The sequence below is a fragment of the Onychostruthus taczanowskii genome, unplaced genomic scaffold (assembly GCF_017590055.1).
Source record: "Onychostruthus taczanowskii isolate IOZ18803 unplaced genomic scaffold, ASM1759005v1 scaffold34, whole genome shotgun sequence".
NCBI classification, from domain to species: Eukaryota; Metazoa; Chordata; class Aves; order Passeriformes; family Passeridae; genus Onychostruthus; species Onychostruthus taczanowskii.
This window is the reverse complement of record NW_024500794.1, coordinates 6,601,493-6,616,028: the sequence shown is the minus strand read 5'-3', so window position 1 is coordinate 6,616,028 and position 14,536 is coordinate 6,601,493. Positions and strand designations below refer to the sequence as shown.

Here is a 14,536-nt window from a genome sequence, read left to right as displayed (position 1 = left end):
ACGCGTTTGGGAAATCACAAGAACACCTTTAGGAAGTTACAGTTACAAGTTCAAAATTAGAGCACTTTGTGACTCTCTTACACCAGGCAGATTATCAAGAAGCAGTGGTATAAACTGGCGTACAGCAAGTGCTCTGACACAAATTTTCCACAGAGAAGTAACACTTTGAATAAATAACTTTGCGGGGGGGAGGGAGTGGGGTGATTCTCCAGCTGTTTTGTGTCGAGTTTTTTGTGGCAGTTTATATTGTTCCTTGTATGTTGCTAAATAAAATGTACCAAACCTTTTACAATTCTGTTTTTAACTGAGCAAAATAAACTGAAATAACTACTTGTGATGCTGAATTTTGGCTGCTAGTAGGACTTTGCATCCGCATACTTTTGTCTGGCAGGACACTGCTAGGCTCGTTACGAAAATAAAGTAGCAGGCGTGGGATTAAAATGAAACCTCACTGACTATAAAATGAGTTTTGCTACTGCCAAGCGATGGATTGGAAAGTGCTGGGAGGAGAAAGGATCCATCACATCTGGACTACATTCCCCGGCAGCCTTCGCGCCGCCCCGCCGGCCTTCCCCTACCTGCGGCGTGCAGGTGGGCGCGGTGGCTGCCGGGGCTGGTAGTCCCTGGAGAGGGAAGGGCAGGGCAGGGCAGGGCATTCCGGCCGGGCGGAGTGCGGAGCCATGGACAAGCTGAAGCGGGTGCTGAGCGGCCGCGACGCCGAGGAGCCGAGCGGCCTGGCCGAGGTAGCGCTGCGGCTGCCGCCCCGCTGCCGGCGGGGGAGCCGGCGCCGCCCGTCCCCGCTGTGCTCGGCGCGGCGGCGGAGCAGCCATGAGGAGCTGCCGGCGGCACCGGCCAGCGCTGCCCCCGCGGGTCCCGGTGCCGCGGCCTTCCCGCGGGACACTCGGGACAGTGCCTGAGCAGGACGCGGCGCCGCAGCGCCTGAGGAAGTTCTCGCGCTCGGCAGAAGGCAAGAGCTAAAAGTAAAGAAGTTTCGCTTTTGTTTTTCTCCTCGTTTCCAGGTTATCGATGCGACTTCCTTAGGCTGGGGCACCCGAGTGAAAGGTTTCATTGCCTGTTTTGCGATCGGATGCCTGTGCTCGATCTTGGTAAGGACTTTTTGCCAGATCTCCCCCGTATCTGAGTTTCAGGAGCCCAGCTAATGCCAGCCTCCCTCCGTGCTGCTGCTTGATTTTCCCGAGTCTCTGTGTAGACCCTTGACTCGGTTCCAGTTAGATGCAATACCCTGACTCTTAACAAGAATGCCAATAAACGAGATTTACTTTCGTATGCATAATTCTGCAGTTTGGCTCGAAGTTTTCTTAAGATTTCTTTCGTGATGTGACACTTCTTGGATATATATGTTTGTTTCAATTTAAAACCTGTTCATTTCCCCCTCCCCCTTTCTCTAAATGTTCCTTTTTAGGGTAGTTGTCTGCTATGGATACCAAAGAAAGGGCTGGTTCTCTTTGCAGTGTTTTATACCCTGGGGAATATTGCATCCATTGGGAGGTAACAATCTTTATATATAATTTCCCTAATACAGATGAGAAACAAAAACACAATGATAGTGCATGAGTGGTAGAAGTTGTTGCATTTGCAAGAGAAAATTTGCCTTTGTAGATAATTTTCTCATTGAATTCTACAGAACAGCATTTCCCCAGTAGTGCCCTGAAATGGTGAAGAAAATTTTAATTTTGTTTGTTGTTATTAGTAATGCATTCAAGGTAAAAGTTGCTCATCAGTGAACAGGAATCATACTCATGCTGTAAGCATTGAGGTTTTTTGATTGTGTTGGTTCCTCCTCCCCTAGATAAAAATAATTCTTTGCCATTTTGCATTTGGCAGTGTTCTGTGTGTTTTGGTGAATATGTTTGGGGCAGTCCATCTGTCAGGGCAAGCATATGTAGTAAGACTTCCTGGCCTTCGAGGTTCCTGAAGCAAAGCCCTCCATACTCTGTGACAGGCCCAGTTTTCTGTGATTGTGGAAGCTTACTGTGATGCAGGAAAGCATAAATAATGGATTTGGAAGTAATATGCTAATGAGGCAGAATAATATAGTATATGAGGCAGAAATATCACTTCAGATAAAACTTTCACCTTGTGTAATTCATCCAATATCTATCACCAGGGTCCTAAATGAGGCTGCAGATCTGGTAAGGGATCAGAGAACAGATGCAGGCATGAAAACAGCCTTTTATGTAGAGGAATTGAGTTGGATTACGTGGCAGTCCATGCAGAGCCTCTGTGGATGGTGTTCTTGAAAAGATTTAAAAAGCATTTTTTGAAAAGCAGGTTAGAAAAGCATCTGTCAAGGATGATCTGATTGGAGCTGACCTTGGCCTGTGCTTCTAACCTGATAGTTCTGCTCTGCTTCTGTTAATTTTAATGGAACAAGTGTGAATAAAATTGTAAATACCTTGCACACAGAAAAGGGGGAATGGATTTTGTCTCGTTGTATAATCCCATTTCTTTTGTTTTGCTGCACTGATTGCCATAACAACACAGTGTACTGGTGCCCCTATGGCAGCAGACAGTTTAATCTTACCGAGTTTCACTTTTGCCTTTCTCATTTCTGTGTTCATCTCGACTTGTTTTTCACAGCACCATGTTTCTTATGGGACCAATGAAACAGTTGAAGCGGATGTTTGAGCCTACACGTTTGATTGCTACTATTGTTATGCTAGTAAGTCTCCAAAGGAGTCACTTTTAACTCATATAAACCTGGCAATAATTTTCATTGTGAAGTCCTTTCATATCCATCAATCCACGTGTGGCTCAGGATGTGCCTGGTGGTGGTTTTTTGGTTCATGTTTTTTTGTCTTTTCTTAAATTGTCAAACACTGCACATCTGTAGTGGAAGGGTAAGTGTGGCAGCAGAAAAGCAGCTCTCTGATAGGCAAGACTGAGCTGAAGCCAGCTTGTTTAGCTAAATGAGCATTAGGGGTCTATGGCTGGTGTGTGTGAAGCATGCATGTGCTTTTTTAGGGTGCTTGAGGTCACAACATCATATTTATGTGTGCTCTAAGAAGTGAATGATGGGAAACTAATTTTTTTAAAGTTTTCCTATGGATGTCACTAGATATTTTATTTTGCATTATTTTTTCTTTTTATATTGGGTCTGATTGCCTTGAAGGAGCTGTGTAGCTATTTCTACCTTGATAAAATCATCTCTTTGTAACAAAGCAGCTGGGGAAACTGCCTTGGTAACCTTGCATTAGGGATCTTCCCAGCTGGCTGATAGCTTCAGGTTTTGAAACCTGTATGGCAGAATGAAATTGCAAATTCAGCATTCAGTGGAGTCACCCTTGGGATTGTTTTATTTCAGCAGATGGAAGTTATAGCAAACCTTGTGTTGTGTGTGTTTCTGTGTGTGAAAGTTGCTGATAACTTTCAGACTGACTCTTCTTTAAAGTACACAGGTTTTTTTTGTCTCTGCAACTTTTGTGTTTGCTCCTGGCAAGTCACAAAGTTGAAAGGTGGTTTAACTTGCATGAAACTCCCATTTTCAGTCTGAAGGTCTTCAGAGTGCTTGCTTGCATCAGCACTTCCCTTTTGTCTTCACACATCGAGAGATGCTGCAGAGCTTGAGAAATTGACTGTGTATGCTTGCAGATCCAAGCAAGAAGCTACTGTGTGGTGTATGTATGTGTGTTTTTTATGCATTCAGGATGCCTGGAGTCAGGAGAATTCCTGGAATGTTGTTCACTGGGATAAAACCAGTCATTAGATGTATGATGCAGTATTTAGACCAATATACAAATCACCACCTTAAAACTAATGGAAGAAATGCATTTATTGTCAGTACTGGTTGAGCTCAAGTGTATGATTTCATTGGCAATGCATGTCTTAGTGTCTGAATATACAGTACTATAAAGGGTTTTTTTCCATTCTAGCAGAAAGATGCACATTATAATCCCCACTAGCACAATGGTGCATGTGTATCTAAAGGCTGTTAGATGCTGATGAAGGAAGATGAATTATCAGCATCTATCATAGATAAATGAGCTGTCATATCTTAAATTGAAAATGAAAACTAATAAGAGGCATCTGTTAAAACTGAGGGTTAAAGCGGAAGATGATCCTACTACCCCCAAGGTTTTACCTGTGTTGCACACAGTGCAACTCTGAAAACAGAAAAAGTGCTGGTTTGAATGACTGTGCCTTACTTCAGTATATACACAGGAGAGCTACTAAGCAATAGCCCAAAGTTCTTGAAAGTGTAGCATGGTTTCAGTGGTGAGCTTTTAAGTAATGACATAACTTCAATGCTGTGGTAACCATGTAATCATCCGGAACTGTGCAGAAGCAGAAAGGCTAAGAGTGGTAACAAAAGTGTTTGAAAAGTCTTATTTATGCAAAATAATGAAATGTGGTGTGTGCCTGTGACACCAAGAAGTGTGTGGGTTGGAGTAGGGACATGCAAAAGAGCTGCAGGAACCTCTTCCTCTTGCTCCTTTGCAGCCATAAAATCATTTTCTGGAGATACCACCCTGATATTTCCTGATTGCTTTAATTAACTTCAGAAATCTAATAGTGATAGCATTTCAAATACAAGAAACTTTTAAATACGAGGAATTCTTATGATGCATAATAGAATAAAACTGTGAAATGATGTAATTCATTTCTGTCTCTGTGAAGGACCCCATTACAGTGTTACAATATTTATAGAAACTGGAGTTGTATCTATTTTTAATTAAAATAATTTGTTTTCTTCTAGTTGTGCCTCATACTAACACTGTGTTCCGCTTTCTGGGTGAGTACTGGAGTCCTATATTTATATATAACTGGAGTTAATGTAACTGCAGTATATTTTAAAAGTAAGATTCTTACATTGTTGTCTCTGCTGTGTTTCTTCCCCCCTCCCCCCTTCTCTCCCCTCCAGTGGCGTAAGGCAGGACTCGCACTGCTTTTCTGCATCTTGCAGTTTTTTGCCATGGCATGGTGAGTGATTTCCTCTCTACACACTCCTCTTTCTGTTGCACCTGACACCAGTAGCTGAATTGTGTGTGGATTTTGATGTTCAGTTAGGTGGAAGGAAAATTTTTACCTTGTCAATCCCTTAGATTAAAGGCAATGCGTCAGTGAAGTGCTGACCTGTTCCCACTTCTTGGTCTCACACCACTACAGAGGCTGTGGAGACAGCTCAGGGCTCCATTTCTAAAGGAAGTTCTTTGATTTCTCTGAGCTTGAACTGAGCTTGCTTTTTTTCTTTCCCTTTTAAATCAATTTGTTGCCTACTATCTGGTATTCCTCTTTTACTCTCTCCTGAATTTGTCTCATCCAGTTATGCCAGTCAAACTGTCAGTGTTCTTCGTGTAAACATATGACTGCAAGGTCACCAAAGGAGTGCACAAACTGATATAGACACCTAGCCAGCCCTCAACATTAATCTTGCCTACCTGTAGGTGTTGGAGCATGAAGAATACCGGATGCAGGGGAGCTGTGTTTAAAATGCTTTCACAACATCCCCCTCTATTTTGCCCTAATGTTTCATACCCTGGCTGGGCTAAGATGGCTTGCAAGCATGTTCTCCTGTAGGATAACTGTTCTCCCAAGGGTAACTCCTTCCTGTTACTCACAAACTCAGAGCTTCATTTTGGTTATGTAACTTGCAGTTTAGAATATCAGAGGGGTTGTTCTTATTTGTGATTCTAATAAAATCTGACATGAAAAGTAACTTTCAAAACCCTTCTTCTTAGGTACAGCATTTCCTTCATACCATATGCAAGGTAAGTTTCTCTACTCTCTTACTGTTTGTAATTTTGAGGTTTAATCATACAGAAGATTAGCTTAGAGAAGCATTGTCATGTGTGACTTTAGAGGCTTTTCCATGGTGCAGGAAATACAAGTGGTTACATCTGAAAATGAAAATAAGCATTTTCTCTAGTGGGAGAACACAAATGGAGAAAATGAGAGGGCTTCCCATAGGAATATGTAAGCTTACTGACCAAATGCTGAGCATAAGGCTTACCTTTGGAATGCCTGAATGTTGGTCCAAACTGCTACTAGACATGTATATTCTTCTGTGTCCCTTTTGGCCTGTTCTCCCCCATAAGCACTGTTCTGTATGAGCACAGTTGTGTCTCCTGCCCCACCATGCTGCAGTGCCCTGCCTCAGTGAAGTCTTGCAGGTGTCACTTCCACAGCAGGTGGGCACTGAGCAGACCTGCTTGTCTCTAAGGCAATTGTGTAGTCATGCAAATCAGGTTAATGCAATTAATACATGGTCAGCTGATCTCTACAGCCTTCAGTGTCAGTGGGATAGCAGCATGGAATGACTCTTATCAGATCATGTAACTGAGGTGACTGATTCTCTTGTGTTTTTTTCTTTCTCCTGTCTGTAGGGATGCTGTGAAGAAATGTGTTTCAGTCTGTCTGTCCTAATGGGAATACTGGATGTCTGACAAAGTTCTAGGAAGTTCTAGGTAGAACTGTTTTGGAGCACTGTGTTGTGTAGTCTCCTACTTCTGTCTTCAACACATGCCTTTCAGCTGCTTGTTAGAAGCTCCTTGTGTTACACCCAGCATCTGCAGTTGCTAGGGTTTGTAAGCAATGATGTCTGTGGGACAGGGGATCAAATGAAATTCAATTTGGCAGAAGAATTGGGCAGAGGTCCACAATTTGTTATGGTGATTCTTGCATAAATTAATGGATTTGGTTTTGCAAAAGCTTCAAAGTAATGTGTGAAATCTGTAAAGTTAAGACCTTGGCTCTGGTGGGACTGTGCCAGTTCTAGAGTTGAAAACTGATTTCTTACCAAAAACTTGGTTTTTTTAAAAATAGCCTTATTTCACTTAATCTTTGCACTGCTTACCTTAGATAATGAAATATTGGTATTCTTTCTTTTCCTGTCTCTCTTGAAAAGTTTTAGTTTTATGAGATTTCTAAAAGATGTAATTCTAAAACCAAACATGGTTTTGGACTAACCATGAAATGTTTGCATCTTTAATGAAATACTTAATTCTCAGTCCATACTGATAGTCTTTCCTTAAAATACATGAAAGGGACATTTTCACCTGAAAAATCTTGTTGCTGTTGGAAAAGCACTCGTAAAATAAGATCCATTGATGTTTTCAGCTACCAGGAACCTGAGTTCTTTTCCTTGCTCATGGTTTCAAGGTAGGAAGCTGACATTTTTCACATGAAGTGAGGTGCTTCTTTTCTCCTCCAGCTGTAGAATAAGAGCAATGCAAAGGGCGTGGTAGGCAAGCAATAAAATAATTTATGTATGTCCTTTCTCAAAGGACAAACTGTCGTAAGGTAGAAGTGGGTTATTGTTTTTAAGCAGCCTGGGTCAGGGAAAAGACATTTTCTTCTGAACTTGTAAATAAGTTAAAACTCCAATATTTATCTTTGTTTCTTTGTAAGTGGAATCAGTTTTCTTTCTGCTAAAACTCTTGCAAACACCAGTGACCTTCTCCGCATGGAGGAGAAAGCACAATATTCTGTTGCCTGTGGTAGCAAGGAAAGCATGAAACAATCCCTCTGCCAGCTCCAAACAAATGCTGAGTGGTCTGTATCCAAATTCCAAGGCCACTGTGGTCTCTTCACCTTCTGAGCTATATGTAATAATTTACTCCCATGGCACTGGAGTGGTCAGTTTAATATCTGAACACAGATTCCTGATTCTGCTGTGTGAGATAGTGTTTAACTACTTTCCCCTTTCCTCTTACCAAACTGTCTTGCTGAAGCCAGTGTTTAAGATTATGGTTTTCCAGTGCACTCTAGTGGAAACTGAAGCATCTCTTCCTCAATCTACTAAGAGTTTAGTTGTTTAAGAGCATTGTGTTTGCATGGCAAGTGTATCCCTGACTTGTGCCACAAAGACTTTAATGCAGGAAAAATCTGGATCTACCTGGCTGTGAAGTATAAGCTCACAGTAAAGGCTAGTAGTTCTATGGCTTCCAGAAAGTTATTAAGAAATTAATTGATCTAAAATCTTAAATTTAAGTGTCCTTCTGATAATTTATAAAGCTCAGTACCATCCACCTGTAAGGATCCTCCAGAAAAAAGTAATTAAAGATTCCCTTTGTAGATGGTATCAAAGGGAGATTTTGACAAGTGTTCTGTGGATTCCAGGTGCCAGAATTACTGTTGAAAAGGAATTTGAATGGAAAATGCCACCTTGGAAAGATGGCACTGATGTTGGAATGAAACAGTTATGCAGATTCAAATACTGCATCCTGGTGCTTTTTTTGCCTCCCAGGATTTTGAAGTTAGTGCTGAAATAAATATGTTGACTATTAATCTTCTTGAAAAGATGATTTGGTTAAATTTGCAAGAGAGACTGGGAATTAAAGAAAACTGATCCTTCTTTTCCCTGGCTGATCTAAGACAAGTGTCTAAACTGATGTGTGTCTTTTTTTATCAGGGACTAAGTTCAAGACCTAATTTACATCAGTCAAAGGACCTTTGCCAGTCTTTTCTTAGGACTTTGATAATGTTTACAGAATTCCTTTTGTATAAGGGAAATTGAAATGCAATGCTAAAACCTTTTACATTCCAATATTCCTTTAATTTTAGCATCTCTGAGTGTCCCTGGAAAAAGCTACAAGCACAGTATCCATTGTTTCTCCTTCCCCTCTCCAGTTAAGTTACGTTAACTCTGATCATCATTCCAGGCTCAGCAGCCACAATAACGGAATTTGACTTTTGGGATTCTTTTTTTGATTACTTCAGATTAGGAGGAGTACATGCCTTTTGCTTATTCCTTGGCAAGCTTGGCAGTGTTCTGGTAGCCTGACTCTCTGGCAGTTCTTCTGGAAGAACAGTAGAGTTGGGTATGGTGAATATTAGTTTTTCAATGTGCACTACTTCTAGCTAACTGGAACCTTTTAGCTGGCTCTTGTGAACACAGCCAATTAGAAGCAGGAAATTTATGAAAATACCAGTAGATAGCACATAAATGGATTTTTGTCCTTTCCCCCTCTCCTCTCAGTTAAAAACTGTAATTCCAGCTTCATAGCCTTTTATTCAGGAAGAGAGAAGAACAAATCTTCATTTGACTGCACAGCACATGAGGCTAAGTAATTGTGCCCTTACAGGAAGTGAACCCAAGGGAAGATGGCAAGGACAGACACAAGGATCACAAGAGTGCCACTGGGGTTTATGTCGCCCTTTGGTGTTTTATTCTGTTCCTGGGGACATCAGACAGTAGGAGAGACTTGCCATATTCTTGCCAATATGTGAAATATACTCAGGGTTTGTTGCTTCATCTACAGGCAGTTTTTATTTAAAATAGCTCTCCCAGAACAAAACTCTTTAGATTCTTACTTTTAAGTAGTTGTAGTGACACTGTTGACAAGTTTATCAGCAAAAGAAATTTCCCTTTTATTGAAGTACTTTATATGATTTTTACATAACTGGGAGTAAACTATATGAATATTCCCTCTTGAATAGTTTTCAATCTGAATTAGATTATATCATTATACCTTGGTTTTTTTTGGTCATTAAACATACTTTGTGCTACGTTTTGATACCATCAGCTTTGGTGATCTGCTTGGCAGGAAGCATGGTGGGTATTTCTGAAGCTTTCCATCCCACTGTCCTTGAGGTCAGGAATGTGTGTTGTGTGCACTTTACTGTGAATAGAGAGCTTCTGGTTGGAATCACAAAGCTCCTTCCTTCCCAAAGTCCTTGCTCAGTTGCTTACAGCACTTAATTCAAGGCTGACTTCCCTAAGGAAACTTCTTCGATGTTGGGTGCCCATCTCAGTAGGATTTGGTGTTCTAACAGAAAGTGATTTTTGCTCTGTTGACCAATTTGTCCAACTTTTTTTCACTTTTTGCTGTACAGATAACATAACCTCAACCAAGCAGCCTTAGCATACAGTTCTAGCAGGAAATTTGTATATTCTGGATCAGCTGACTTTCCAGCTATATTAGAAAGGGAAATAGGGAGGGTGGTAGTCATCTGTTCCCAAAGTGCTGAGACTCTATACATTGGAATATGGGATTTTTTTTCACTACATCAACATTTTGCTCTGTTTCATGTGATGAAGTCCATTCTGCCGGATCGGTCCATGTCTCACAAACAGGATGGGACCCTGACTGGTTGCAGACTTTGGATTTATTATCTGTTTGTATCATACAAGCAAAAAGCAAGAGACACAGGAAAATAACAACATCCATGCAAATCCAGATGAAAGACAAGATGGCCACTTATGCAGAGCCTTTTTCTACATATTCTTTGAACCAATAGCATAAAAGTTTCTTTTGAAACTATTCTTTGAACCAATAGCATAAAAGACAAGGTGTAAAGTCATTATACTCTAACCAATAAAAAAGTGACCCACATGGGTTTAACATCAACAAAAGGACTTCTATAAACCTCAAACAATACACAATAATTCATTTTTTCAGACTGAAACTTCTTCTATCTTTGCAAAGCATATGTCTAGAACTTCTCACATCTTGAACTAGCAATAAGTTCTTGCTTTTTCTTGTTCCTTATGATAAATATAAATGTATTCACTTGGTTTTTAACTTCCTAGTTTCCCATGAGAAGGTTTAGAAATTTCCCAGCCTTTCTTAGCTTTGTGTCTACTTTCTGAGGCCTTTTTGCACTTTCTAAATTCTTTTACCTTTTTATATTCCTACAGTCCATTGTGAATACTGATGCTATCTGAAATGGTTCAACACTGATGATGTGAACAATTTCATCTAATTTAGTATTTATAGTAATAAGATTGTTCATGAGCTGTTACAAAAATCAAGGAAGAATTTTCTGCCACAAGTTCTTTTCAGAAACCATGTTTTTAAAAGGAAAGTGTGTTGGGCTCTGTGTGTGCCTCCAGCTTCCTGAGAACAGCTTTTCCTTCATTTTGGTACTTAATCATGTTCATGAGATCACTGTGCTATTGTAAACTGGGGAGGAGGAAGGTATTTAAACACGTTTGTCTTAAACACTGATGTTTACAACCATAGCATGTGCTGACCATTTTGGAGGGAAAGCACACAAATGGTTTATTGTCTTAAAACCATGTGCCTCACTGTAATGTGGCTAAATTTTTTACCAGCTGTGGAAATCTTTGTAAAATAGAAACCAAACTCAGAAATTCTCTGCAGTGTTTTATGCTGTTACTGGTTGTGTTTGCTAATGTGCTTTTTCTGTGTATTTACACTGTTTGATTTTTACTTTGATAAACATCTTTTTTTCTGACTTACAACTTTCTCTGTAATGAAATTAAACCCTTACAAGTGCTGTTTATCTCCTTCAGTAAAGTTATCACTGCATTAAATTAATTGTTCTTACAGTTAATATTCTTAATGTTCTTATGGCTTTTTTAAAAATGCTGATTCTCCTGATGATGCTGAAATTGCTGTGGGTAATTTGTTTCCTTTTGTTCGTGTGTTTAGTTTTTTTTAAATTATTGTCCTGTCCTCACTTGCTTTGCTGTGCACACAACTTGTACTGCTGGGGGGAGTTTTTGTGTTACCAGTTTTGCAGCAGCTTCACTGAGCAGTTGCAGGCACCTAGACAATTGGTTGGTATGAGTGGAGGTGTTAAGGTGAGGATGATATTTTCATTATTTCATATTTATTTACCTTAAGAGTCAACCTAGGTATGCCAACAAGCTATCCTTAGTCCATGCTACAGAGGAAATAATGCCTGGTGCTATTCTGTCATCAAAGACAACAGGAAGCAACACACCTCTGAAATAAATATGCTCTGAGTACTGATGTACACTCAGTAAAATGTAAATAAATTAAAATATCAATGATTTAGGAAGTTGTGTTAAAATAATTAGCGGCAATTATTTTATTTTTCTTAGCTTTCAAAGAGCTGGTCTGTTTAAGTGTGTGCCTACTATGCATCCAAAGACCTGCCGTGGTTTAATATTTTTTGGCAGTGTATGAAGGCTGTGTGTCCATCAGGCTGTTCAGGGTATGTTACACTGTCTCCTAACTGACAGGCAGGTGGGTTTTTTCCCTGTCTGCAAGGGTGGTGGTGAGACTTGTGTGCTGTGGGAGACTGTGTTTTCAATTATATTTTGTTGTTGTTTTTGTTGATTGTTCTTCTAAGCAAGCTCTGTCTCATGGCGGACTGAACTGAACTTTCTGTCCTACAGGAAACTCCAAAGTTGCAAGCAGCAGCCTGTCTTTGGTAGTATAGAAACCTAGGGGTTTGCATTTTATCTTTTTGAAAAGGTTAGAGTGTCCCAGGAATGTCAGGAAAGCTGGATACATCTGTGTAATATCAAGGCAACTGCAATTCCTCATAGGGCAATAAATCCTTTCCGTGTCTAATAGCTTAGAGGTATTTTACTTGCCTAAATCAACTTCCTGCATAACAACAAAGCTGTTGAACTTTGCCACTTCATTGTCATGCTGAGGTCTTAATGCTTGAATGATTAAAAAAAAAATAAAAAATGAAACCATGATTTGAAATCCCTAAACAACGATCAGCTGCCCTAAAGCGCATTCTGTTGATGAATGAATTTGCACTTTAGAAATGCTCTGAAAGGGTTTGTCAGCTGTGCTGCAGCATCTAGTCCCTGAATCCCATTACCTTGCAAAGTCACCTGCATTCAAATTCAGTGACAAGGCTCTTGGAAAGCTGCTGTAATGTCTGCCCCTTTCCCTTCTCCTTCCTTAAGGTCTGATTTGCAAGGGAAGGTATTTAATGGATGTGAGCCATTCAAAGGTGGGGGTTGATAGTTATTTTGCATCCCTTGCTTGTACCTTTCCTGTTGAGCTCAGCCGTGGTTCCAATATGTGTGGGGGTACAGGCTTGTAACTTCCCAGCCATGAAGTGCTGGAGATCCTAAAGGGAAAAAAATTCTGGTTTTCTCACTTTTCAGAAGAAAGCTGCTGGTGAATTAGAGATGGAATAGTCTATCTAAGCTGCCAGTCTTTGGGATTGCTATTTTAAGTTAGCCTGGTTAAAACCCTTTTAAGTTTCTCTTACGTTCCCTTGTGGCATCTCTAAGAGAAGTTATTCCCGAGAATTCGTGCTTCAAAACCTCTGTGGGAATAAGTGTGGAGTAACATGGGTGTAGTGTAAAAATGGTACAATGAAAGTGTCACCTGCTCAGTGTGATTTCATTGCAGCTCTGAGGGGCTGTCATGCCCTAAAAGCTGGGGAAATGCTGAAAGCTGGAGAGGGGCTTTGTACTGGGCACACATAGTGACACAGGACAAGGGTGAACAGCTTCATACTGGAAGAGGGGATGTTTAGATTAAGGATTATGTGGTAAATAGGTATGATTCATGCTGACAAAATTGAAACAGTAATCAATATTGATTCAGTAATTAATATTTGGAAATAATAATGGTTTTTTTTTTTTTTTGGTTTTTTTTTTTTTTTTTATTGGATAATTGGGCAAATATAACAATTAGGAAGAAATCCTTTACTGTGAGAGTAGTGAGGCACAGGAAGAGATTGCCCAGAGATGCTCTTGATGCCCCATCCCTAGAAGTGTTCAAGGCCAGGCTGGATGGGGATCTGAGCAGCCTGGGATAGCAGAAGGTGTCCCTGCCCATGGCAGGCGGGCTTGAACGAGATGATCTTCAAAGTTCCTTCCAACTCAAACCATTCTATGATGCAATATGTGGTGTGAAAAGAAAACATTTTAAGATGGGCATGTGCTCCTGTGGTTTCTGTTTGTGTGTAACAGGATGTGTCAGGCTCATTGCTTTTGAGAGAGTCAACTGCTTCAACGGAGTTATAATTACAACTTGTTTAGCAGAAAGCTTTAACCTACACACTCAGGTTAAAAGTGCATGTTTGGTTTGCCCAGTAAACACTGAATGTATTACTTTTGTTCTGAGCTCTTGTAAGTAGAATTTAAAGCTTTGCTTAGAATCTCTTACTTTTTTAATTATTTTCTGATCTTAAAGATGGGAACAGTAATAGTTTCTTCCTCTTGATGATAATTCATGTCTGAAGACATCACTGAAGATCTTCAAGTCAAAAAGAAAAACCAAATTAGAGAAAAGTATTATTGTTTAAAGCAAACTAAATTACATTTATCACTAGCCTGACTTTATGTATTTGGTTTGCTCTTAATGTTTTGGTGAGGCGGCTACAGGGGTGGCTTCCCTGGGAAGCTGCCAGAAGCTTCCCATGCATTGACAGAGCCACGGCCAGCTGGTTCCAAGATGAACTCAATGCTGACTAAGGCTGAGCCCACCAGCAGCAGTGGTAGCAGCACTAGGGTAACATATTTGAGGAGAAAAAACCCTTACACTAATGCAGCCAAAGAGATGGGAGAGAATTTGTGAGAGAAAAAGCCCTGCAGACACCAAGGTCAGTGGAGAAGGGAGGGGCAGGAGGTGCTCCAGGTACCGAAGCAAAGTTTCCTCTGCAGCCCGCGGTGCTGACCATGGTGAGGCAGCTGTGCCCCCACAGCCCATGGAGGTCCATGGGATGCAGAGACCCCCCTGCCAGGCAGACGGATGCCCATAAGAGACTGTGATTTATCGGAAACCCAAGCTGGAGCAAACAGCTGAACAGAGGAGCCCACACTGGAGCAGGTTTGCTGGCAGGACTTGTGACCCTGCAGAGAACCCACACTGCAGCAACCTGTTCCTGA

The 14,536-nt window shown here is 40.7% G+C and overlaps 1 protein-coding gene across 1 annotated transcript; it reads left to right on the top strand.

Annotated features, from left to right (window-relative positions):
* Positions 1 to 632: 632 nt before the first annotated feature.
* SFT2D2 (SFT2 domain containing 2) lies at positions 633 to 13,262 on the top strand. The gene is made up of 8 exons (XM_041410954.1): positions 633 to 743; positions 1,020 to 1,106; positions 1,424 to 1,509; positions 2,602 to 2,683; positions 4,718 to 4,753; positions 4,883 to 4,941; positions 5,700 to 5,729; positions 6,345 to 13,262. Exons 1-8 carry the CDS (start codon positions 681 to 683, stop codon positions 6,382 to 6,384), a joined length of 483 nt encoding a protein of 160 aa, XP_041266888.1. The 5' UTR covers positions 633 to 680; the 3' UTR covers positions 6,385 to 13,262.
* Positions 13,263 to 14,536: the final 1,274 nt, after the last annotated feature.

What these genes read in the sequence shown, in the direction of transcription:
- SFT2D2 (XM_041410954.1), top strand. Translation starts at nt 681, where the DNA reads ATGGACAAGCTGAAGCGGGTGCTGAGCGGCCGCGACGCCGAGGAGCCG. An exon ending in CACTGTGTTCCGCTTTCTGG is followed by an intron (nt 4,754 to 4,882) that starts GTGAGTACTGGA and finishes TCTCCCCTCCAG; the next exon opens with TGGCGTAAGGCAGGACTCGC. An exon ending in CAGTTTTTTGCCATGGCATG is followed by an intron (nt 4,942 to 5,699) that starts GTGAGTGATTTC and finishes CCTTCTTCTTAG; the next exon opens with GTACAGCATTTCCTTCATAC.